The sequence below is a fragment of the Pungitius pungitius genome, chromosome 6, assembly GCF_949316345.1.
Source record: "Pungitius pungitius chromosome 6, fPunPun2.1, whole genome shotgun sequence".
NCBI lineage: Eukaryota > Metazoa > Chordata > Actinopteri > Perciformes > Gasterosteidae > Pungitius > Pungitius pungitius.
The window spans coordinates 5,260,037-5,284,192 of record NC_084905.1 but is presented as its reverse complement, the minus strand read 5'-3'; the positions used below and the strand labels follow the sequence as shown (position 1 = coordinate 5,284,192).

Here is a 24,156-nt window from a genome sequence, read left to right as displayed (position 1 = left end):
ACTGGATTTAAACATGTAGGACAAATATGTTAATTTCCTCTCCAAATCTACAGCGTGCCGTCTTTAAGAGCTCTTTTACGAGCATTGTTACTGAATTAGATGCATCACATTGCACACCTATATAAACCATGTTTACAGTGTGACATTCTATTGAAACTGTTTGTAATCTATGTTTTATTTGTAGGGGGCAGAAGATAACTTTTCTTTACAAGGACCCTTGAATAACTGCTTTTAAAGCTTTGCATTCTCTTTGTGTGGTTTGTTTATATGAGGGTCGTGTTTTTTTTGAAAATTGGAAAATCCATTTAGTCTGGCAAAAAGCACTTTTGACTTAAAACTGTGGTTTTCCTCGTTTTAAACATTGCCTTATAAAGCATTTTTGGTCTTTAATGTTTAATGAAAAATGTTTTACATCCCAGATACTTTATGGCTCGCCAGTAAACCTGATATTGAGCTGATAATAAGTCAGCCGAGACCCAAGCAATGAAACATTAAATGCAATGGACATTAATATCCTCCATGTGTGTGGGGACAGTATGTGTGACACACCACCAACCCCTTAAACCCTACGGTATTTCTATTTGCAGATCTGGTTTTGGAAAAGCTGAACCTTCCATGGCTCCCCTGCATGGTTCGTGAGGACAGGACAGAAACTTCACCTTTTTTGCATTTACATGTGGTCTCAGCTCCGCCCTACTCCAACCATCCGAGGTCTAGTGAGCCTGAATAACTGAAAATAACCACAAAATACCTGTTTGGTCATCAAGGGCTTTTGACTGACTTGTGTGCCCCTTCATTCTACCTTCTATACAAAAGCCACACTACAAGAACACTTTGCTTTATATTGTAAGTCAGTGAAATATTTTGCTGGCATTGTCAATTGTCAGGTGCTTTTTCGTTTTATAACCTCATTTAAAATAAAGTATTTTATACACACATATCTTATCAAATGAGAAAAACAAAGTGTTTAAAGTTGGGTTGGTGTTTTGCACACAGGGAAATCAATCCTGCCGGTCTGCCGGTATTGGTTCACTTCCTGAAGGGACTTTAAAGGAAAGGCCCTTTGAAGCACCGTCCAGACGCTTTGCCTTCATGCAAATGTGTGCGGCCGGTGTGCGAGATGGTTAAAAGTTTTTTCTTTATCCAGAATAACGTTGTTTTTCATGAACCTCCATTGTTTGAGATTGGGTTATCTCCCAGAGACATAAGAAACCCGCATCTGCTGACGCAGACCTGCAGCATGGAAATGCCGGTTGGCTTGCGGTTTCAGGCAATACGACGCAACATGCATGTGAATCCGGAGAGTATTCCATGTCTGCAGGAAAAAACATTCAAGATACCAGTCATGCCAGTCAGCTTCAGCCAAAAAGATTGCAATGGGGTCATTCCCGGGCAGGAAGTCTAATTAGCAGCAGATTGTGATTACTTCTCGAGGCAGTGAGGAGCATTTTCCGTGCAGAGCAAAGCGCCGGATCAACTCTGACAGTAACGTTGATTACATTAGGATTGTTCTTCCTTCTTTGCATTTAACCCTAGACTACAGCACTCTTAAAAGTGCTTTTGTATGACATCCTTTAACACATTTCCTTTTAAGAAATTCAACTAATCCACTTGAAACGGGACATGCTTTCATTTGAAATCTGTTTTCTAATGATGTCTGTCATCTTTTTCTCTTTCAGACACTGTGGCAAAAACAATGAGTCTGTCAGGCTTGTGGCGGCAGGACGTGATTGTGCTTCCTACCACCCCTTCTAAGCACAAAAAGGGAAAATACTGCGGCCTAATTACAGACTTGTGGCTTCTGCACACTTGATGAGGCCACTCAAATCCCAAATCCTCTCCGTGACACTGTTTTCCCCGTTTTTCTGAGTCAGTTCCTTGTCTTCCTTGTTGCTCCGTGGTCCTGTGTGTGTCATGCACGAGTCTGGAGGTACCCAGACAATGCGGTTGGTGCTTTACTTGTCATTGGATCACCGCCCCACAGACCATGAATTAATAACAAGATTATTAATCCCATAGTTACCGAGAGCACTTTAGGCTCCACGGCGGGTTTGGTGTGAAGAAATACATGACATGCTTTATTGTGGAAGAGTTTCTTCGGCCATGTTCTCTTGTGGAAACCTTCATGCAGCCGTCATGTCATGTGACACATTTTGGACTGGAATTAGTTATGCAGACTTAAGACTGTCACAGAGAAAATGAGAATATGCTCATCCAGGATGTTGAGAAGATTGGCGTCTTCTAGATGGTAAACGTTAAACCAGCAGTTATCTAAGATTAATCCAGAATGAAGACACGGTGAATGAACAGCTGTAGTTTATTGACGGAACCACAATATCGTATCTTTGCTTTGCTTTGTTGCCTTTTGAAATAGTCAGTCTTTTGATACGCCAGGCTAGCGGTTCCTAAGACGTTTCCTGTTGAGCTCCCTCTGTGGAATATAGCAATATATAACTTCATATTTAGCTCAACAGACATGAGAGGGTCCTTTGGAGCTCCCACAACCAGCATAACGACTAATGGATATGATAATGATTGATCAAACATCATGCTGTCAGACAAACATAATCAGAGCAAGATGCTGTGGCAACGTGGCCCCTCAGCAGCATCCAAATAGTTCCGCTTCAGAAGACGTGCACATTCCCGATCCGATCGGCTGCCAGCAGAAAGACTCCTGATTTCCTGTGATTGACAAACCCCTTGTTTGAACTGGAGTTTAAAGGAAGGAGGTTAAAAACCAGCCCAGTAAGGGTTTTTTTGCAAGAATCTCAACGGGACACAAGTCCTCAATGAGAATCCTGAGAAACCCACAGCTGACAATTTGCATTATTTTGGGTTGAAGTGCTGCCAAAAAACGTTAAGTCTGGAATTCGTCGATGAACCGCCCGCTCCTTCCGCTTCCTGCTCACTCTCTCCTTCATGGTCACATATCTTTCTACTTCTCCCTCTGTCTATGCTCTTCTCAACCTCTGGCTTGCATCCATCATGGCTGTATCCCCACTTCCTTCCTCCCTTTCTCTCATTCTCTCTTCCTTGCCTCCCCTCCCCTCTCTTCTTCAAATTGTCACACTCGGCCGCTCCCTTCCACATCTTCCCTCTCCTAAAAACCTCTCATTGTCTTCTTATCATTTGGGTGCAAAAAAACTACAAACAACACTGTTGTAATGTCTGACCAGACATTCCAGGTCCAGCAGCATACCATTGCAGCTTAACATTGTCTTGGGTTTGGATCCCCCCCCAGACCCCCTTTCCTCTCTCTTCCCTCCCCCAGCCACCTCTCCCACACACTCCTAGCTGTGCTCTCTCTGGTTTCATATGTTTTCCTCATCATCAGGAAGTTGGTTTCCTTCGCCCGTAACTGGACGACTGTCATTCAAATGAGAAACATAAGTCTGCCTTTGAAAAATATGAACTTCATCAGCATTATGATTCCATTCATCTCCCCATTTTCCTCTTTTGGGTGTTGATTTCTATTTTCTGAAGGGGAAATGTACAGAGGATAACAAAGACCAATAATTGACCGAGGTAAAAGACCCGACAATGGCACTAAATAGAAGTTTAGGGGTTTAGCGGATTTTATTACAACTCATTCTCAAGGGGCACATGGACGTCTGTAATGAAATCCCACTGCAAGTCGTCCACGATCGCAAACACCACAAATGTCAACCTCTAAGTGGTGAAAGATGAAAAGTCAGGGGATCACCAAAGGCACTAATCCGCTGTGCACCAATAATATATCGCAATCCATCCAACAGTTCTCAAGACATCTCATTAAATACCATAATGTCATGGTAACATAATGGATGTCAAGGGATTAGGCCACATCCTATTGAGACCATGAATGTCAGTGCAAGCAGGGTATCATTACAATCCATTTGAAGTTTTTGAGATATTTCAGTCTGTCCAAAAATGGCAGAACGACCGACGTTGCCAGCCACAAAAGCCCAGAGCTGGCGTGGTGGAAATATGTATTGATATTAAGAGATTGGTGTATACTATTCCTAGGGATACTATTCATGTACTAAACATGTATGACTGTAGCTAAATGTACTATGCATACTTTGTAAGGGGGAAGGGAATTGTGAGGATAATAAATATCTCATTCATTTTTGGAAAAATAAGTTGTTGTGTACTCTAGTCTATGCTGTTCTACTAGGTACACTTACATTTTCAAGTGGTGTACTCACCATATTCAGAGAAAAACTGTCTTCCTCTCACTATGATTACAGTAAGAAGTGCACTCACAGTGCCAAGGCCATTGATTATGTTAGGATAATTGGCTTAGCCCCTATTTACAAAAGTCTGTCATTTCTCTCACTTTTCTTGCTGTCAGTCTCATGTGGCCAAGGCTGCTGCTAACCTTATGGGACGATGCACTTACATAACCAAGCCCTCTCTCTGTAATCCAGAGTGTGTAGCCACTCCCACCCCCTCCCCACTGTCCTCTCCCTTCCAATCCCTCCGGATGTGTTGGTGGTTGGGGAGGGGGACGGGACTCCCGTATGTCCAGATTACTATGGAGGAAGCAACATGACCTCTTAATCTAATCTCACCCAGTTACATGTTTAAGCATCAAGACTGAATCACATGGCCTCATTTTCCAGTGCTGAGCAACTCAAAGTGTGATAACTTCAGGCCGTTCAAAATAAGGATAGCTGTCCAAATTCCAAATCTCTTTTCACATATAGTGTATGTGATGGCACTTGTTATTTTTGCACCCAGATATATGTTCAAAATAGGCTTAAACTGATGCATTAGTAGTACATTTGAGAAGTAAAGAAAGAAATAAAAAAAATAATTAACCATAAAAATAACTTCTGACTGGAAACCCCTATTCTGTGGGGGTAATGCAGTTTTCGAGTGGTGCATATACTAGATGTTATGGGCTTATTGGAATTATTTATGAATGAATCGCTAAACATTTTAGGCAAAAAAATCATCAAAAAATAGATAAGTAGGAAGCTGGGTGTGTAGTAGACATTTATGGAAATTTTCACTTGATAACTGTTTGTTTAAAATTCGGACCAACAAATGTGAGATTCGCGCAGAGCGCGCTCCCGCGACAAACTTCAACAACTGTGCGCGCTCCGGAGCGGCTGGTACTTAACGCCTGGCGTCTCGTCTCTGTTACCGGAGCAGTGTGAATGTGTACACCGAACTCACCAGTGAAAGACGATTAGGAGGGATCCCGCATCTATCTCTCCTTTAATTAACAGTGAGCTGAAGGATATTCCATCCGAGGTAAGCGGGTGGGCCGTGCCGAGCGAAACGTCGGAGATTCGAGTGTAGTGTGTGTTGGTGGGAAAACAACAGCCCCGGTGTAGCAGGCACTAGCTTCCTTCATTAGCGCGGTGCTAATGTTGGCTGTTAGCTAGCTGTGCCGAGGGGGCTGCCTAGCCGTGTCGGTAACTCGGCGTTTTTGTCATGGTCACGTTTGTAAAATGCACACTTGTCTGCGGTTTCCAATCGACCGGCGGGGCCGCTGAGCGAACGGGGTTGTCCACTTGCCCTGAACTGTACACCAAAAACGCCACGGTATCGGTTTCTCGGCTCGTTCGCACACTCGCTAAGCTAACAAGTCACCGAGTCGGCTAACGTTAGCGTGTATGCTACGGGCCACTGCTTTACGGCAAGACTAGGCCTTGTGTGTGTGTATGTAACGGTAAACGCTAGCTAAGCTGTGCCGTTGTCTGCCTTCGCAGACCAGGCCATTTGGCTTTTAGGACTAGGCTAGTTCAGGTCAGCAGAAAGCCGACGTTACTGCCGTGAGCTGGTTGTGTAATTGCTGTCGAGGAAGTGATAACGAATGTTTACCCAAAGTAACGACTTGCGGCTGCTGTCAGAGAGCCAACACGACTGTGTGTGTGTGTGCTTGACCTGTCTCTAAGAGGAGAACGAGTGCACGTCCGTTTTGGATTGTTGTAGTTGTTGTTTTTTTCAATTATTATTTTTGCACATCCATCTCTGTGCATTTGCGAGTGCAACAGATGTGCACGTCGCATTCGTTTTTGCAGACACTTGTAGACGTCTTGTTCTAACTCTTCTGTCAATATCAAAACCAATGGTACCTCAGTGCGTTCTTTTGTGTCTTATGTACTTAATTCAAGGAAGGATCATTGATGATCTCACTCATCGTAAAGTTTCTGCTCCGGTTGAGGTGGAATGGATCTATGCTGGAAACAACGAGGCCACCCAATTTAAAGAATTCCCCAGAGAGATGAGGTCTACTTGTCCAGGGCCACAATGTGAAACCGCAGCTGGCTAAAACTCTTAGATGTGGTGCTAGTGAGACAACATTGTCGTCATCATCAATGCAAAATTTTCACATGCATAACCATAAACTATATATATAGGTATTTGTTTCAAGGGTTCCACTTATGGTTGAAAAATCTGTCTAATGATCTATTCAGACTTTTAGAAGCCGTACTTTAGTCTACGACAAAGCAGTTTGTCAGCGAAGAACAGAAACCACTGAGGTGGACTCCGCTGTTGGGTTTTGCGAGTAAGACCATGTGTTAATCCAAGGGGCCCATCTCAAACTGTAGATGTAGAACTTTGATGTCATCCCTATATATTGCTGGTACCATTGCAAATATCCAAAGCACACAAATTGTATCTATTAATCAATAACTACTGCGATACTACTACTACTGAGATCAACCTCATTTCAATCAATCTCATTGATTACAGTTGGTAATCAACACTTAACAATAGTGTGTGTGTGTTGTGTGTTTTCTTACACACACACACACACGTCATCTCAAGGAGAGGTCTGATGAGCAAACAGCACACTCACACATGCCATTCTGATGAAAGACTATTTAGTCTTTGCCGAGTGTGCAGTGCTGTGTACAGCGTTGGTCGTCTGTAATGCAGCAGCTGAGGTGAACCTGCTTCGACCTCGGGGTCCTCCGGGGCTTTCAGAGTGGCTTAGTTGTTTGCTAATGTATCCACCGGGTTGGATGCTATAGTATTATATTTTGATTTTAGCTGAAGATTTCATTTTGCACTGGTGTGATAATAGGCTTCCTGTAGAGCCGCCAATAACTGTCTATCCCGCAGAAATTTTAACTTGCTGGATATTTCTTGGTGAAGTACACCCCCAGAGTTGTCAACGTACACTGTCATTTTCATTTCAGTTTGCTCCTTTCTCACTCGTCATCAGTATTTTGATGATGATTTAACCAATTGTGTATCGCGTAACTTTGTCTATTGGGGGAAAAAGAAATGGAAGAGACTTTGAGAACAGGTGCGCTATGACTATCGCTGCTCTCAGGCCAGATTTTTTTACTCTACCGACACAACATCAACTGCACGTGTGTCGGCCCGCCTCCTCCTCCTTGTAAGAATGACAGCTGTTCCTGCCGGCTTTGTGTGTGTGTGTGTGTGTTTGAGAGAGCGAGTGACTCATTGGCTCTGTGTCAATGAGGTAATTCCAGAACAGTTACTAATGCCAAAGGGAGTCCCTGCTCGCTTTATTACTCTCCTTGTGTGTACGAGGAGGCCAAGACAAGGTGTGAGGCTTTGTGTGTGTGTGTGTGTGTGTGTGTGTGTTTGACATTGAGGTATGCCCCTGTTCTCATATCATCGCGCTGCGTGGCTTCTCCATGGTAACCTGCTAAGCTCCACTGTTGTTTTTGCTGCTGTGGCAAAGATGGGACGGCCAAAGTAGAATACGGTACTCCAGTCAAGTTACCCACTAAGGTGGATGCCCGTGTGTTGTCGCTGTGCGTCATTCAGTGACTGTATTCCAGGACTCTGCTAACAACGTGTCCTTTTTCTGGTCCTATTGCCAGCGGCAAGCGGAGAAAGGGAGATAGAAAAGTAAAGTTGGTTAACAAATAATTGTTGTTCACAAAGTCTGCCCTCAGCAAGCAGGCCTTTTTCTCTGAAGAGTCTCAGGAACAGCCAAGGACTAATCTAGAGAAGAACCATTACTCCATGAATGAAGAACCACGTACCATCTGTAGGTACAAGGACGTGCTTTTTTTAACTCTCCTCTGTCACATTACTCTCTATGAGCTGGACGGGAGTACCTCTCATTAATGATGGATAGAGCCCTAACTGTTGTATTAAAAAGTCTATCAATTCAGGGACTGTGGCCCTGGGGAGTCTGGTTGTGGCCACTGTGTTTCAAGCTCTTACTTAACCTTGCTCTTATGCGCTGATTTCACAACCGAATGTTATGTCCTGTAAATCTTTGGTTAACACAGTGTTTGTGGTGCCATTGATCTGCAGACTTTACCTTCCCCCTACACCGCATGTGTGATCTGTAAGAGGAAACTATGACTCGAGACTGGCAATAAATGTCGAACTCATCTGGAAGCAAACTCTATTATGATTAACTTATTTGAGATTTAGTGTAATAATCAGATCTTTCAAAGCATTGTTATATAGCACTCGTTTGGCATGTGATTTATTTCTTTCGCAATCAGCAAAATGCACTTCTTCTTTTTTCTGCTTCAGTGACTGGCATCAGATCAATACTTGGGATTAAGGCTGACTGCTCCAGCGTGTTCTACGACCTCCCCGCCCAGGCGTGCTTTCGCATCTTTAACTCGCTTGTCTTGTTGTCGCTCCCTTAATTTATTCCCGGTATCACTTTGCAATTTGCATGACAAAAGTGTGTTTAATATGTAAATAATCTCTTCCTCTCCCGATCTTTCCTTTCTGTGAACCCCTTGCTGTAGGTGATGAAGTGTAAGGGTCTCTGGAGAGAAACTGCTGCTTGGTCCAGATGGCTCATTGTTGTGTCCGCTGCCCCGCCCCTTTTAATAACACACTTTGGGCATTGGCTAGTGTCACCGGTGTTGTTGTATAGCTCACTGCGTGTCACAGCGGGTTCTCTTTGTGTACAGATTTCTTCCCCCCCTGCTGCTGGATATCTGACTGCATTATGTGTTACATTGTCTGGTGATAATGTGAACAGATGCGGTGTGACGATGGTGAGGAGTGCCGCAGTGTGCCTCCTGTCTCCTTAAGCTGATGTTTAAAGGATAGTGCGGAGTAACCAGTGCTCCCATCAATACAGCCTGTTGGTCCGGTTCCTTATGCCCAATGAGACTATGAACAAACTGGTTTCCTCTTTGAATGTAAACAAAATGTATTTTTGCGCAACAACCGCATGAATATTTAAATTACTTGTACACATTATTTTAACTGAAACACTAAATGTATAAATTACTTTTCTTTTCTTTTTTTTAACTAATACTAAACTATTCTTTGCAGCAGAGATGAATAAAGTTCAACCTCTCTGCTGCCTGACAGCTAAATTAACAATCCATTTATTGGCCCTTTCTCATAATTAACTCCCTAAGGGTTGCATAAACGTTACAATGTTCTGCATGTTAATGTTCTGCTGTGATAAATTACTGGTAATAAACATCACAGCAACTTCGTCTGCGCTCTGTAATCCTGCGTAAATCCTCTGAAAAGCAAAGTGAATTATTTGCGCGAGTAGATTCCATGCAAAATCAATGCAGACCCAGCTGGTCGCAAATGAGGTGAATTTTAAACGGACTGCAGACACAAAAAAGCAAAAATCCCTTTTGGAATATTATGAATTATTATGAAATATATTAAATATTTCATCTTTGGGCAAAAAAAAAACCCTGCCCTAAGCCAATCAGCGTTGAGATGCTCTGCTTGTCATCAGCGCCGTCTTGCTGCCCAGAAAGGCATAAACACAATGATCCCTCTTAATAGTCGGTCTATTGTCAACACTATGTGAAGCACCGTTGTGTCTTTGAAAAGCAGCACACAATTGTATAGAAGGGCGCGAAGTTCTTCATAGATCCAGGCTGGATTTGAATTGTCAAATTTGGTGAGGAAGGTTCGTACCGGAGTGAAATGACCCGCCATGATAATAACTGTAATGCTAAGTAAAGGAGCGTCAATTTTTCCCTAAAGAGCTCCTTCAGCATAAGAACCCCTGGACCATCCTTTATGAAAGGAAACTCTGTTTCCCCGACCATTATAACCATGGTAGGACATTTACATATGATTTGGGGGGCAATTTTTTTCCCCCACTGACTGAAAACCAGGGGAAATTTTGTAAGATATTGGGGGCATTTTTTGTGAAATAACATTTAACCGTTGTTAAAAATAATAAATATACTAATTTGGGCGTGTGTGTATATAGTATTGTCAAATGGCAGCAACAAGACCAATAGGCAGTATTCTGTAGGCGTTTTCTTAGATTTAAAAAAAAAAATAAAACCTAAATCTGACTCAATTTTATTTTTATTCTAGTTTAGCAAGATGTTCAGCAATGTCAAACAGCTTGACCATTTTGCAGAATGCTGTCTTTGCATCTGATTCACAGCTTCCACAGTTGGCTCTCTTATTGAGCGGATTTCTCCATGCTTCTGCAGAAACAAAACATTTACACCTTGAGAGCCCCAGTCATCTGCAGTCTCTACTAATTGTATTCCACCTGCATAGGGGATTGGCTGTTAACCACAAGATGGTAGTAACTTATGAGGAAAGGAAACCTCTTTGACTGCACTGTCTAACGTAAGCTAGCTAGCAAGCCTTCATAGCTAGTTAAATAGCAAATCAGAGCTAGCCAACGTTGGCTAAGTAAATCATTTAAAAATAATTAATACTTAGTTATCACTCACTGTAGGCAATGCTGTTTTGCTCGGCCGTCTGGTGGCGATGGAACACGTATTTCTTAATATTTTGACTCGTTTTTAGCAAGTTCAAGAGCCTTGCTAAAAGTGCTTGTCGTTCTCTTGTGGTCTTCCTCCACCCAAAGCTAGTCTTTCACTTTTTGATGGTTGATGCTGTATTTGCTCTCTGCCCAGTAAAAGTTTTGATTAAGAAGCGCTACATTTTTTCATTAAGAAGGTTTGATTCTTCCTGAACGCACAAAATCAGTCAAGACGAGAATGAAAAACATTCTGTGGCAAATGGGCCGGATTATAGTGGTACAATGTTTTTGACAAGTTAAAGTGCCGCTGCACTGACGTCAGTGACATGCGTCTCTCGTGTCATAACTACGACTAATAAAAGTTCAGTTGGGTTTCCTAAACAGTGCAGTTTTCTTTTCCTAACTCCTCATGAATTCTCCTAACAGTCTTCCCTGGATCCCATGACGTTTTCTCCACAAGTCACCATCACTAGTTCAATTAAAAAGTAGCTTGTGAGCCGTAAAAGTGAGGCAACCTCTGAAATAGATTTATTTTTTAATTATTCTTTTTTTGACTATTTGAATCCAGCCCGAGTCTCTTAGCGTGTGTGTGTGTGAGAGAGAGACGTGGGCTGAGCATTTTTTCACAGCTTGAATTATGCCTGACTTGGTACCATTTTAAAAACACCTTTTTTCATGCATTAATTCAGCCGTTTAATGTGATTTGAATGTGACTAACTACACCTATTATTACATAGTGAAATCAATATAAATGAAGAGGATGTGTAAAAGTGAGGTATGGTCTCCGTGGGGGCAGCTGGCGTTGCAGCCTCCAGCCAGACGAGGCCTGAAATACGACACTTGCACAGCCTATGCGGTGGGAGGGGTGGGGGGGCGGCACTGAGGGAGAAGGCAAGGAGACGGCTGGTTCAGCGCATGAACGCAGGAAAGTGTTGGGCCGAAATAAAGACATGAAAGATCATGTAATGCAGCGTGGCAAATGTGACGAGGTTGTATTGAGTCATGGTCCGTGTGGAGGAGACTGGGTGCGGAGACGTTGAGCTTGTGTGTCTTTTGGTCAGAGCGTCCAGGGAGTGGGGAAGGGTGTGAGGGAGCATGCTCGAAATAGACTCAGCCAGCTGTGTCCAGGCAGCAGTGACACCTACCGCACTCCAGGGGACAGAAAAAGCAGAGTGGAAAAAGTCTGCCTGAGCATTACTTTGGTTTGGGACTTTCCCTCCTTTTTTTTTTTTTTTTTCTCTTCTCCCCCGCATACTACAGCCCTCTCTTCCACAAGGAAAGCAAGAGAGCAGGGCTTTGTTTTCTAAAGCAGCAAAGGATTGTTCTTCCAGAAACTCTTTTCCCACCATTCAAGACTTCTATTGCTGTGGGAATTTTGCCTGAAACCGGCAAGTTTGGACAATGATTTTGGAAGTGGACGTACCGTTTTTTCCCCCCCCCAGACACTGAAGATCTCTCACCGGTGAAAGCACGTTACCTACCATCAGAGACGACCTGCAGTGACTCAGCTAAAACCATCTGACGTCGTCCTGATCGCCCTGTGGCGGATTGGGAGGGGCAGGTTGAACAAACACTGACCAGCTAGCACGTGGTGACCTGCTCGTGTTCGTTCTTCTTTTGGGCTGGTACATGGACCAGTTCTATTATCTCGAGTTTTCTTTTTCTCTTTTAGACTATTGAGCATCTCTGCTGAGTCCTCGTCTCGACACGGAGCTTCTTCTTTAACTGCTTTCCCTGGACCTTGATGAGCTTATGCTTCCTAAATGGGACAGAGGGAGGAAGAAATGTGATGTTTTGCAGTGAACGCCGGGCAGCAGTGCGGTTTCCTGGATAAGTCTGCAGAAATATGGCAACGAGGGGCCTCCTGAGCGCTCCGCCCCATATCTCTGGCTAGTGTGAAATCCAAGCCAGCTAGCAGAGTGTAGATTGTGCGTGTGTGTTTCCACATGCGGCGTGCACAAGTGGATCTAAAGACATGTTTTTCTTTCTGGAGTCTTTCATCCTGTTAAAAGTGGAGTTTGAAAGGCCTCTTCCTGATGTACCTTCAATGTAAGCAGAGAGGGCGAAATGGTAAAAAAAAATATATACATCTGAAGCTTCTCTTAAATTATTACGGGGGTCAATTTTTTCCCCCAATGACTGAAAAACAGGGGCGTTTTATAAAATATTAGGGGCATTTTTTTAAACGTGGGAAATAATATTCAATATTTGTTAAAAATAATAAATAGCCCATTAGGGCTTCCTTTACATGCATTTGTAATCAAATTGCAGCCATAAGACTAAGGCAGTAGTCTACAGATTCCAAGCGTTTCTTAGATTTTAGACAGAAAACCTAAATCACTCATTAATTTCGTTTTTCGTGTTAAGCTGTTTGACATTGCTTCACATATTGCTTAACTATTCTGCAGAACGTTGTTTTTGCATCCGATTCACAGGTGGTGTTATTTAGCGCATGCTTCTGTAAAAACAAAGAACACATTTAAACCTTGAACCTTAGACTGCAGTTTTAACAAATTGTATTTTACCCAAATAGTTCATCAAAAGATTGGAGTAACTTCTGAGGAGAGGAAAAACCGCTCACGGACTAACGTTAACTAAGGTTAGCTAGCTAGCTTTCCTAGCTAACGTTAGTTAAATAGCCAATCCGAGCTAGCTAACGTTGGATTCTTTTCTTTTAAGCCTGAGATGGTGAGACAGGCTGGATTTGCTCTGTTTACTCACAGGTCTGATTAAGAAGTGCTCCTTTTTGTAAAAGCAGCAGGGGACAGCTGTTCAGGTGACCTCCGGTCCTTTTCGGGGTCAAAGACTGAATGTGTTTACTCTAGAGAGAAAAAAAACTGATATACCGTCTTTATAAGTGTCTTATAAAATACTGTGATATACATTTTTGTCCATACTGCCAAGCCCTAGTTGGGTGATATCTGCTAAAGTTTGTAAACTATACCATTTATTGAATATCAACAAACGCGCTCATTAAGTGTGCAATGTTTACATGGGCTCCACCCTACTTGTATTACTAGCTCAGCTACATCGCCATTTTTTTCCCCAGCAACCACTCGACTCCCAAAGGTACACACTGTTTAGAAAATACACTTTGTCCGCTGGCTTTATGTAGGAAACTAGCGGCGTGTTGGTGGTGTACACATTATTGGCTTGTGTTGTAGTTTTCATGTTTTGCGGGCGCTTCTTCTCATGTTCACTTTTTTGTGGTGAACAGCTTCAGTGAGCAGCAGGTACACGACGGTGGCTGCAAATGAGCACTACGCATTTGAAGTAGTAGAATGGAGGACGACAAGGACGACCTCTTCTCTGGCTAGAGGTCAAAAGTTCTGGGGGAAAAAAGAAGAAAAGCGCATCAGCGTTTGGCCACTCCAGGAAAGTGATGCATCAGCACAATAAGATCCCAACGCAATAATTGGGAGCCGCTAAGTGTAACCAGCCGATTGTAGCTTTGTCTGCTTTTATGAATTATGAATGAACAATGCTGGGCAACCGGTGTGGAGCCAACAGACGGCGCCGCAGGGCGACTGCTGGTCTAATGTACATTGCATTAGCTGCGCATTAAGTGTTTAACGTCTGCTTTTGAACCAGCACTGCTCAGTGTATGGCAGTGCATGCGCCGGTCCTGGTCCTGTACGGCGCCGCTGCCACGGCAGAGGTGTGTGTGTCACCACGTCGGTTAGATCTTTCCTGTGTGAACTGATGCCGCTGACAGGACTGACCGAAGCAAGTCGGCGCTCTGTGGGGAAACTCGCATCTTCATGTCCTGCTGCGCTCTCTGCTACTTAAGTTTACTGTATTTTTATTTGCTCTGGTTTTCAGTATTTTCCACCGGGGTTACTCAGTCATGTGTGTTTACCCTCAATTCTTCTTTCTGCTCTCTCCCTGTTTCCAGAGGTCACCACATCACCAAATGGACGAAGGTTGGTATCTATTTCAGTTTTTCTTTTCTTTTTCTTTCCTCCCCCATCCGTCCCTCTGTTGGTGTAAAAGCTGTGTTTGAGAACACTTTCAGCAGCCCCTTTTTCTTTCTGTTGACAAACTCTCCAGTTTGCTCCGGCCAACATGGCGAGAGAGAGAGCTTTTTGTTGTTGTGCCACGGGACGTCTCTCTCTCTGCTGCGAGCCTTTCAGTTCATTTCTTTTTGGTCCCAACCCTTTGCCATTACGTCGCTGCTCCAAAACAAAGAGGACCGTTTGTGTCCACCCTCCCCTCCTGACACGCAGCGGCATCACGCCCGCTAACTCGCTTTGCGCGCCCCCCCCCCCTCCTTGTCCCGCCCCTCTGAGCTCACGCGTTCAGCGCCTTCTCTCCCACAACCTTCTGTTGAATGTGTTTTTAGTTTGGTGGTCAAGGTACCCCGGAGAACTGTCCTTTCCTGTGAGCTGCTGGTTCTGCCTAAATGTCCACTTTGGCGAAACTTTGACCCAGAACCATGTGGAATGTAAATTCACACCGTAAAGGCCTTTTCTAAACCGCCTGCTAAAGAAAGAAAAAGGTGGCAGAGCCATGCGGGTCCCTTATTCCTGCCTTTATGTTGGCAGTGTCTCTTCTTTCTCACAATGTGCAACTGAACAAGTGATACTCTGTTTATACCCCCCCCCCCCCCCCCACTGGATCACTGCTGCTTGTCGTTTGGATGTGCCGCCCACTAGCTTGTGTAGCCAACGTTAACCAGGAAACATTCAACACTCTGCCTTACAGTGAGTGAAACTTGTTTTCATCATGTTCTCTATTTTAGGCCCGAAGTGCGTGTGTGTGGGTGTGGGGGGGGGCTCGGCCAATACGAGGCAATGTGTTGATCTCAGCAATCACAACTGAGCCGGCTCTTTCCAGCCTTTCTGCTCACCAATGACGCGTGATCTCCTTTTTAGAATCGCAATCTCAGGTTGATTTTCTGATATCGCTCAGTTGAAATAGAAACTATGCAGGATTCAATCAGATGGAGATTGGGTGTAGCAGCTCGGGAGTTCCTCAACTCTCAGACTGCAAGACTGGCCCCCTTTCCTGGCCTCCACTGCCGCACAGTGTTGTTCTATTTCAGTAAAGTATGTTCAGCCATACAGTTGTTCTGCTGACTGAGCAGCAGTCTGTGTTCTCCCTGTTGTGTTAACTCGGACCCGTTGGCCTCTTCAAGGCTACTTTCACCCGTTCTAAGACCATTGAGAGTTAGACAAGCTTGCTGTGAAATGTTTCAGCAAAACCACAGTTCGAATTTCCTAATTTTGTAACTTAGAAAAAAAAAAGCATGCTATGGAAATGTATGTCTAAAGCTGTCTCATTACCCATTAGAATTACTGCTCATAGTATGTAGTGTACCTGTGCGGTACAAAGTCACACTGTTGGCTCCCCTGTCTTGCATGCTAGCTGACTGTGACCCTGGTTGACGAGCACAAAGTCCCAAGCTAATTTGGTCTTGCTGCTATCCTGCTAGCATGCTCGCCGGCTAAGAAGGTCTGTTGGTAACCGTTGCCTTCACCTCGGCAGATGCGTTTGCGAGCAGCCACTATAAAGCTTTAGCACTTTAGCCCGTGACTGTTATTTTGCCAGCTGTTGAACTGTCTGTGCCCCTATTGTCTCCCCGTGAGATTCTCTTTGTCTCTACCTCCCACTCATGCTGTCCTCTCCCTCATTTCCTCCTCTTCCTCCCCGTTCCTTGTCTCCCCGTGCTTCACCCGTCCGCGGGTAGAGCTATAAAAAGGATGAACTCTGCCAGGTAGCTGGGTGGGGGGGGGGGGGGCAGGCATGCAAAGTCATCCCACCTAAAGACTCAACAGGTGAAATATCCTCCTGTTCGTACCTCCCTCCCTTTTACTTTTTTCCCCTCTCCACACCCACACTTCTGTGTCCACTCTTTCTTTTGAGATTCCCACATTTCTGTTAGGTTTGAAGTTATTTCTGTCTTCCACTGCTGTATAACTTCTTGACTTGCCTCTTCTCCAGTAGCCCGCTTTCCTTAACACTCACCTGATCTCCTGCCCATCACGTTTACTCTCATTCTCTGTACTCCTCTGCTCCACAGGCCACCCCATACTTAAACACTAACCTGTTACCAAGGCAACTGCTCAGCACGATAGGAAACAGCAGCTCAACACACACACACATACACACATGCGCACGCACACGCACACACATCTGAGTTCCCTTTAGTGTCTGGTGTATTTATTTATTTATTTTATTTTGAGTACTTGTGACCGAGACAGGCTGTGCAGCTCCGACTCGTTGCTATGGCGATAATGGACAAGTTGCACATACAAGGCATGTAGTGTTTCCTGCTCATTCCTTGTATAGTGTCATGGAAAGATTGTTCGCCCCATTCCCCTAAAGGGAGTGCAGATGCTCCAAATGAACTCCACATGTGTGCAGTTAACGGTGTCTTAAGAGGCAACCGTCGCATTGGTTCAGAGCACTGTGGTTACCCATGTGACGTAGCCTACAGCTGTGACACGAATAGGAACGTGTAGTCCACAGATTTTCAGACAAGTGGTTAACCCCACTGATCGCTTCTGTAAAGCAAGTTATTTGTGTTATGATTTATTTTGCATCTCTACATGCACTAAATCTACGAGGAACGTAGTCATACCGAAAAGCTGCTATTCTGAAATGTGAGTTTATGGTCGATGGCTGAACATGTGGCCAACACACACGCACACACAATGGACTCTGCTTCTATTGCTGCAAGAGCTACTAAGCATGGTGAGTGTCACAGACCAGATGCAAAAACGATAAAAAAAAGTCTATCTTGTACCTGCAAGGGATCATGTAAACTCAGTATTGCAACCTTTGAAATCATAAAGAATTTTTTTTAATTAATAATTTATTTTCTGTAGCCCAAATGTGTTGACTAAAACGTGTGGGCACATGAAACCGGTAATCTAGAACTGGCTAGTCAACTTTTGTGTAATGTTTACTCACAAAAATAAAGGTGTACAAAAAATGATTTAAAAAGCCGTCTTATGAAGGCGATCCGGGAGAGTTTCCCCACGTTGCCGGCCTCTGCCCTCTTCACTTGACTGCCTGTCCGCTTTGATGCAGAGGTGTCATAGTGGTACAGCCCAGGTCGTAGAGGTCAGAACTCATAGATGTCCTGCTAAGATACAAATACCATATACATCTGATGTAGTACCACATCATGTGCTAAAATCTGTAACCCTGCAGCCCTTTCTCTTTTTTTTTTGTCTTTATTTTTTTTACAGAAATGAGTCGCCAGACTGCCACCGCGCTGCCCACAGGAACCTCCAAGTGCCCCCCCTCCCAGCGCGTGCCCACCCTGTCAGGCACCACAGCTTCCAACAGTGACCTGGCGAGCCTGTTTGAGTGTCCTGTCTGCTTTGACTATGTCCTACCCCCCATCCTGCAGTGCCAGTCCGGACATCTGGTACGCAAAGAGCTGCTTGTTGTGTGCATTAGGTTTTACACTTTGAATTGTGTGTCTCACTGCATTTAAAAATGGACCTAATGGAATCCAAATACAGTATATTGTTCCTTTTTTTTGTGAGAATGATTTTGTTCATGATGCGTTCCTTTTAGTTTTGGTTGTGTTGAAAGACCGTCAGGATGGCAAAGTTCTTTCGATGAAGAGCAGCCTCTGGTCACGTTAAACCCTGCAGCGTTGGCCATGAGCAGAACACCGTGTGGGCGGATCCCCCTCCCTCCCCCCCTAACTCGTTGTCCGTGTCCCGTCCCAGGTATGCTCCAACTGCCGGCCCAAACTCACCTGCTGCCCCACCTGCCGAGGCCCCCTGGGCTCCATCAGGAACCTCGCCATGGAAAAGGTGGCCAACTCTGTCCTCTTCCCCTGCAAGTACGCCTCGTCGGGCTGTGAGGTCACCCTGCCCCACACAGACAAGACGGAGCACGAGGAGCTCTGCGAGTTCCGGCCGTACTCCTGCCCGTGCCCCGGCGCCTCCTGCAAGTGGCAGGGCTCCCTGGACGCCGTCATGCCTCACCTGATGCACCAGCACAAGTCCATCACCACGCTGCAGGTCAGACATCGGCTGCTTTCACAAAGCGTCTTGAGTGACGTGTTTCGACGCATCGGGGAGCGTCTGTGGGACACGTGTGGAAGCTCCAGTTCGTTATGCCCCAGTCGTCCCTATGACATCGCCACACTTGCCAGCTCTTAGCAAGCTATCTGTGTGCATGGAATGCCACAGTAGTGTTTTGAGTTGTGTTTGCTTTTACGCATGGAATGGGGACCGTTTTTTTATTAAGTATAGAAAATAAGCATTTTCTGTGTGGCCTTCTCACATGAAATTAACCAGCTTTGCCGTGTGCTTGTCTCCAACCAGGGGGAGGACATAGTCTTTCTGGCCACGGACATCAACCTGCCGGGCGCCGTGGACTGGGTAATGATGCAGTCGTGCTTTGGCTTCCACTTCATGCTGGTGCTGGAGAAGCAGGAGAAGTACGACGGCCACCAGCAGTTCTTTGCCATCGTGCAGCTCATCGGGACTCGCAAGCAGGCCGAGAACTTTGCCTACCGGCTGGAGCTCAACGGGCACCGGCGCCGCCTGACCTGGGAGGCCACGCCGCGCTCCATCCACGAGGGCATCGCCACCGCCATCATGAACAGCGACTGCCTGGTGTTCGACACGTCCATCGCACAGCTGTTTGCGGAGAACGGCAACCTGGGCATCAACGTCACCATCTCCATGTGCTAAGAGCTTTCAAGAGAAGAAGGATCCTAAAGTTAGGTTGTCAGGGGGCATATATATATTTTTTGTTTTAAAATGGGTCAATTTGGTTGTGACCTCGCTGTGCCCCCTAACCCCTTCCCACCCCACCCCCCCCCCCCCCCCCCCCCCCCACCCTCCTTCGCTCGGCTTCACCCCTCGAGACGTGGAACTGGACTGTCTGTTTGGGCAGCCGTGGACTCCCTTGGGGTGCGATGGATGGCCGAGTAGAGGAATAAATGTACACATGGACGATGGCCACACACACACACACACACGCACAAATAGACGTACACAGGTGAGACTCGCCCTCTGGTTTATGAAAACACGGACGTAAACTAAAGGGAGTTCAGTCAAACTCCTCTTCAGGTGATTTCCCACCGATCTTTATTTTCCGTGTCTCGCTTCCCTCCGTCGTCCTGAGACATTTGAGACCCAGCAGCTCTGCACCACACGAGCAATGTAGTAACACGGACTCCTGGTCAGTGCTAGCCAGCCCCCTCCCTTCCAGCCCCCATTCCTTACGGTTTGTAGTCTGCCTCCGACGTCCTGCTCCTGGATCGCCCGGTTGACAGCATGGCTGCCGGCTGCGTCCCAGAGCCGAGCCCAGAGCCCGTGAAGTCCTTGGCGTGGGATTCCGGCGCCCATCTTGGCCCGTGGCTGCAGATGGCTGGTGCTGGTTCCCGGGCCCACAGACACGGGGCGCCCGGAGCCGCAGACGTCCGGTCCCGGATTGGCGGTCCGTCTCCACAGCGGTCGTGCCGGCTGAAGTGGTGGCCTTCCAGGTCCTGGGCTGAAGGTGGAGCATCGAATGCTCTTTAAATAGTCGTCGTTGATAGTTCTTAGAACAGACTCTGCTCTCATACTGTACGGTTTTGTTTTGTTTTGGTTGAGTCTCGCACACAAAACCCACACCTTTCATTACAGACTGTGTTGCTGGTGTAAGTAATATTGGATCAATTGAGTGTGCGTCGGTGCATTTTTCACTGCGTTTTATAGGAGGCCTCTTTTTTTTTTTTTTTTTTTTCTCCCTCTCTCCCCCCACACAAGGAAAAAAAAAACCCCACTGCATTTCAATTGAGTGTTTTTCTTTTGAGGAATATATTTTTTTTTAAGTCTTTCTTTTTAATTCTTTTAGTTGTCTTTTTTCTATGAGAGGAGAGAAGAACTCCTGATCTGTATGTTTGGGTGTGAGTGACATCTTTTCTCCCTGCGCTGCTCTTCTTCTTTTATTTGTTCTCTGCCTCGACCACTGATCAACTGACCACCCAACCAGGAACAAGGGACAGCTTGTACCGTTACAATGTGGCTATTGTTATTATTAAATGGAGATTGTCATAATTATCTTATTTTGTAATGACTTTTAAAAATGAAAAAGGCAGTTGTGAAACTTGTGGCTAAACTTCAGTGTTTGTAGTTAAAAAGCAAGTTGTGTCGTTCTTCTTCCCCGAGTTGGATTGGTTTACCTCATCTGTTTGTCTCTGTCCTCCTTGTTTGTGTGGTAAGTCCCTTTTATTGTCTACGAGGAGGGGGGGGGGGAGGGGGGAGATCAAGGCATTCATCTCTCCTTTTGCTCTCAGTGTGGAGTCTCAGTAATGTTGCTGCTCTTCCTCAACTCCTTTGACTTTTTTGTTTTTGTTTTAATTTGTCATTAAATAAATCTATCTTTTTCATACCCGCTGGGTTTTTTTCCTGTCTCTTTCACCGTTGGCCTCAGATGCCACCGCTACATTTCTTAATACAATTCTGAGTACCAATACAAGGAATGTTGGAGGGAGAGCAACCTCGGCTCACAGTCCAATTTTAGGAAGACTTTTTTTTTTTTTTTTTTTGAACATTTGTATTCTCAAAATGCATGTTTGTTTGTACGTATGCACACCCCTTGGTTGGTACAGCGACGGATCAGAAGCAGCTGACAAAGAAGAAAGTTTGGCCTGAGTTATATTGTATCAATAAAGACTGAGGGAGCTTTCCATTTCTCTCCAACGTCCTCTTCTTTTAACGATCTGTGTTTACACAAAGGTGGCGGGTCGGCTTCCCTTCGTTGACATCTTAGTTAGAAAGCGCAAAATGGAGTTGTGACTGCAAACAAATATTTAATATTTTCTGTAGAAAAGGATTTGTGACCAAGAATTCTGCTTCTGGTTCTAGTTGGAAGGAACCGAAACCAAAGGGTCAGATTCCCCAGTGTGTCTCCTCCTCGCTTGGGATGGTGCTATGGGGCCTTCGGGTGTGAATCAGTGCTCCTGTATTACCTCAAAGAAGGGGAACAATGTGTCTGCTAAATATGGCTGCTGCTGATTGGTTCTGGAGGTTGTTTTCAGAGATGCGTCCACTCTTTGCCCTTCGACGGGTCGCCGGCACCACAATTATCAAAGACGGTTCAGACTTAGAAACTTGGACTTAGAATTTGTTGTTATGAATGTCTGTTGCTAATTTTATATAAACATGTGCCTTTTGAAAAAAATGTATATTTCTGGTAACATGATCTTAAATCTATTATCAATGATTTAAGTAGTTGCTCCACTTTTTTGCATTTGGATTTTTCTCCTTTCTCAGATGGATCAGTAAGTGAAGCATTTCTCAGTCCCCTTCCTGCTCCTGCTCCTTTATACAAGCACATTTACCCTGAAGTAATACCTCGTACTTCCACTGTCTGTTCCACTGTAAACTGTTGCCTCACAGATACAAAATATCTGAAAATCAGGACACAATCTGCAGAACTAATTGGCTGGTTCAAACCTCATGTGGTCTCGGGGGGGCGGGGGGGGGGGGGCTTAGCTCGTCGGCAGGGACCCCGCCTAGCAACAGCTGATGGGTGAGTACACGTGGCTGTGTTTGGGGGGGGGTGCTCTGCCATGGGACTATTCTAAGCACACCCTCAAGGGCCTCTGGGTCCTATACAGTAATGTCCTCAACTCACCACTGGGGCAATGCGTCTCCGCTCGTCGGGACACATGCAGCGTACAAATGTATGTATAAATAGTGTGGACAAAGGAACCGAGACCCCCCCCCCTTTTGGACTTTACTAAATTTTGCGTAGTATAACCACAGATTCAAATGTATTTCATTGCAATTTGATATAATGTACCAACACAAAATAGTCCATCTTCTGGAAGTCCATGGAAAGTTGTTGAAAAATGAATTTCAAATAGAAATCTGAAGTGTAGAGTGCATTTGTATTCACCCCCCCCCCCCCCCACTGTGACACCCCCTAACGAAGGCTACATGTGGGAAGGGATTGGGGAGCAGATAGAATTGCTTTATACAGCGGATTAATGTCTTCTGTTACTATATATTACTATATACAGATAGCCATCTGTTATATTAAGATGGCACATTTTACCAAGCGCTCTGTTTACATTCCCCTCACTGAAGTACGACAATTTCAGAAATTTAATTACACAACCATTTCTATTTCATTTTAACACAATATGACTGGGACACAGATTCTTATCGTTTAATGTCTTTATTGATGCTCTCCATCCACCGTCACCATTTTGTTACCACTGGACCGGCATCTGATTTGTGTTTCAGAACTAAACCGGACCTTCTTGGTGGGATGGGGGCCCGAAAGTGCAGTGAGGCAACGGCAGGCTCCAGCTGGGACTTTGCCAAGATGGGCGGCAGGCGGCCGGGGAGCGGTTTGCCGGTTTCCGTCTCGGCGTTGACCCCTCCCTCTCTCCGGAGCGGGCCCCCGGTGGCACACGGTTGCCCTCTCGGTGGCGCCTGCTTGACTCCACTTTTCCACAAGGCCTCCCTCAAATCCACGTTCCAGCGCTTCTCGCTGAGGAACTTCTTTTTGATGGCCGACGCCTCGTCGAGCAGACTCCACTTCTCCCTCCTGCCCTCCTCGACCTCCCACTGCAGCATCCGGAGCTGGGCCTTCAACGCGCCGATCTCGCTGCTCTGCTCTCTGATCACACGCTGGCTCATGGAGATCAGATCCAAGGGCAGCAGCTTCGACAGTTGCTCCTTCAGCTCTTCGTTCTGCTTCACCTTCTCGTTCGCGATGTGATCTTTCCTCTCGGCGCGTTTGCGCTCGGCAAAAAGCTTTTCCAATATCTCTGAATTCTTTTCGTACGCCACGCCCTTCTCAAAGGTCCATTTGTTTTGTGGGTACTTGACGCACAGCTCTTTGAAAGCCCGTTGGAGCTGTTTCTCGAGCTCAGAACACCTCCTTTCCATGATGAGGGCGCTCTGTTTTTCGGCAGACGCGTGCTTTTTGTCTTTGAGTATCTCTTCCTGAATTGTGCTCCTCTCATCCTGAATTTTTTTCTTTTCCTCTTGAAGATTCACATTCCTCTCCTGAAGTTTGTTTGACTGCTTCTGAAGTTTCTCGACCTCCTGCTCAAGGCCATGGATTCGATCCATGAGGTGTTTCTCCTGCTTGCCCGTGGCCACTTTTAGGTCCCTGTTTTCCTTCCTCAACTGACGGCATTCTTCTTTTCCGGGTATCTGGCCAACCAGGAATCCTTTTTCTTTTGTTAACTGGTTCAGTCGTTCCTCCTGTTGGAGGAAGAATTGACGTTCTTCCCCCATGCTTCTATACAAATCTTTTCTTATCTGCAGCTGCTTTCTGAGGTCAGTGAGCTCTTTCTTGGTTTCCTTTTCATAGATCAAATGCTCCGCTTCCTTTAACCTGTGCGTGTTGTTTTCATTTTTGAGAATATAATTTTCCACGTGAATTCTTTCCATATCCTTCAGTTTAAATATGAGCTCTTCAACCATTTTTCGTACCTGGTTTTCACTCATATCAAACACGAAATCCGGTAGCTTGTTATTTAGCTCCATCTTTAGCCTAAACAAGAAATCAATGTATTCTTT

At 45.3% G+C, this 24,156-nt stretch overlaps 2 protein-coding genes across 4 annotated transcripts in view; both read left to right on the top strand.

Moving 5' to 3' along the window:
- LOC119195886 (histone H2AX) overlaps positions 1 to 24,156 on the top strand; it is a 545,468-nt gene that overhangs the window by 386,239 nt on the left and 135,073 nt on the right. The window lies entirely within an intron of this gene.
- On the top strand, positions 5,077 to 19,449 carry siah1 (siah E3 ubiquitin protein ligase 1). 3 transcript variants are annotated; one of them, XM_037451166.2, is made up of 5 exons: positions 5,077 to 5,241; positions 14,550 to 14,577; positions 17,851 to 18,032; positions 18,343 to 18,639; positions 18,946 to 19,449. In XM_037451166.2, exons 2-5 carry the CDS (start codon positions 14,568 to 14,570, stop codon positions 19,315 to 19,317), a joined length of 861 nt encoding a protein of 286 aa, XP_037307063.1. In that variant the 5' UTR covers positions 5,077 to 5,241; positions 14,550 to 14,567; the 3' UTR covers positions 19,318 to 19,449. The 3 variants fall into 3 exon arrangements, with proteins under 3 accessions (XP_037307063.1, XP_037307066.1, XP_037307062.1); XM_037451165.2 differs by lacking the exon at positions 5,077 to 5,241 and adding an exon at positions 11,270 to 12,724; XM_037451169.2 differs by lacking the exon at positions 14,550 to 14,577.

Excerpts from the sequence above, each read along its gene's own strand:
- siah1 (XM_037451165.2), top strand. Across the intron at positions 14,578-17,850 it reads ACATCACCAAATGGACGAAG|AAATGAGTCGCCAGACTGCC; the intron begins GTTGGTATCTAT and ends TTTTTTTTACAG. Across the intron at positions 18,033-18,342 it reads AGTGCCAGTCCGGACATCTG|GTATGCTCCAACTGCCGGCC; the intron begins GTACGCAAAGAG and ends GTCCCGTCCCAG.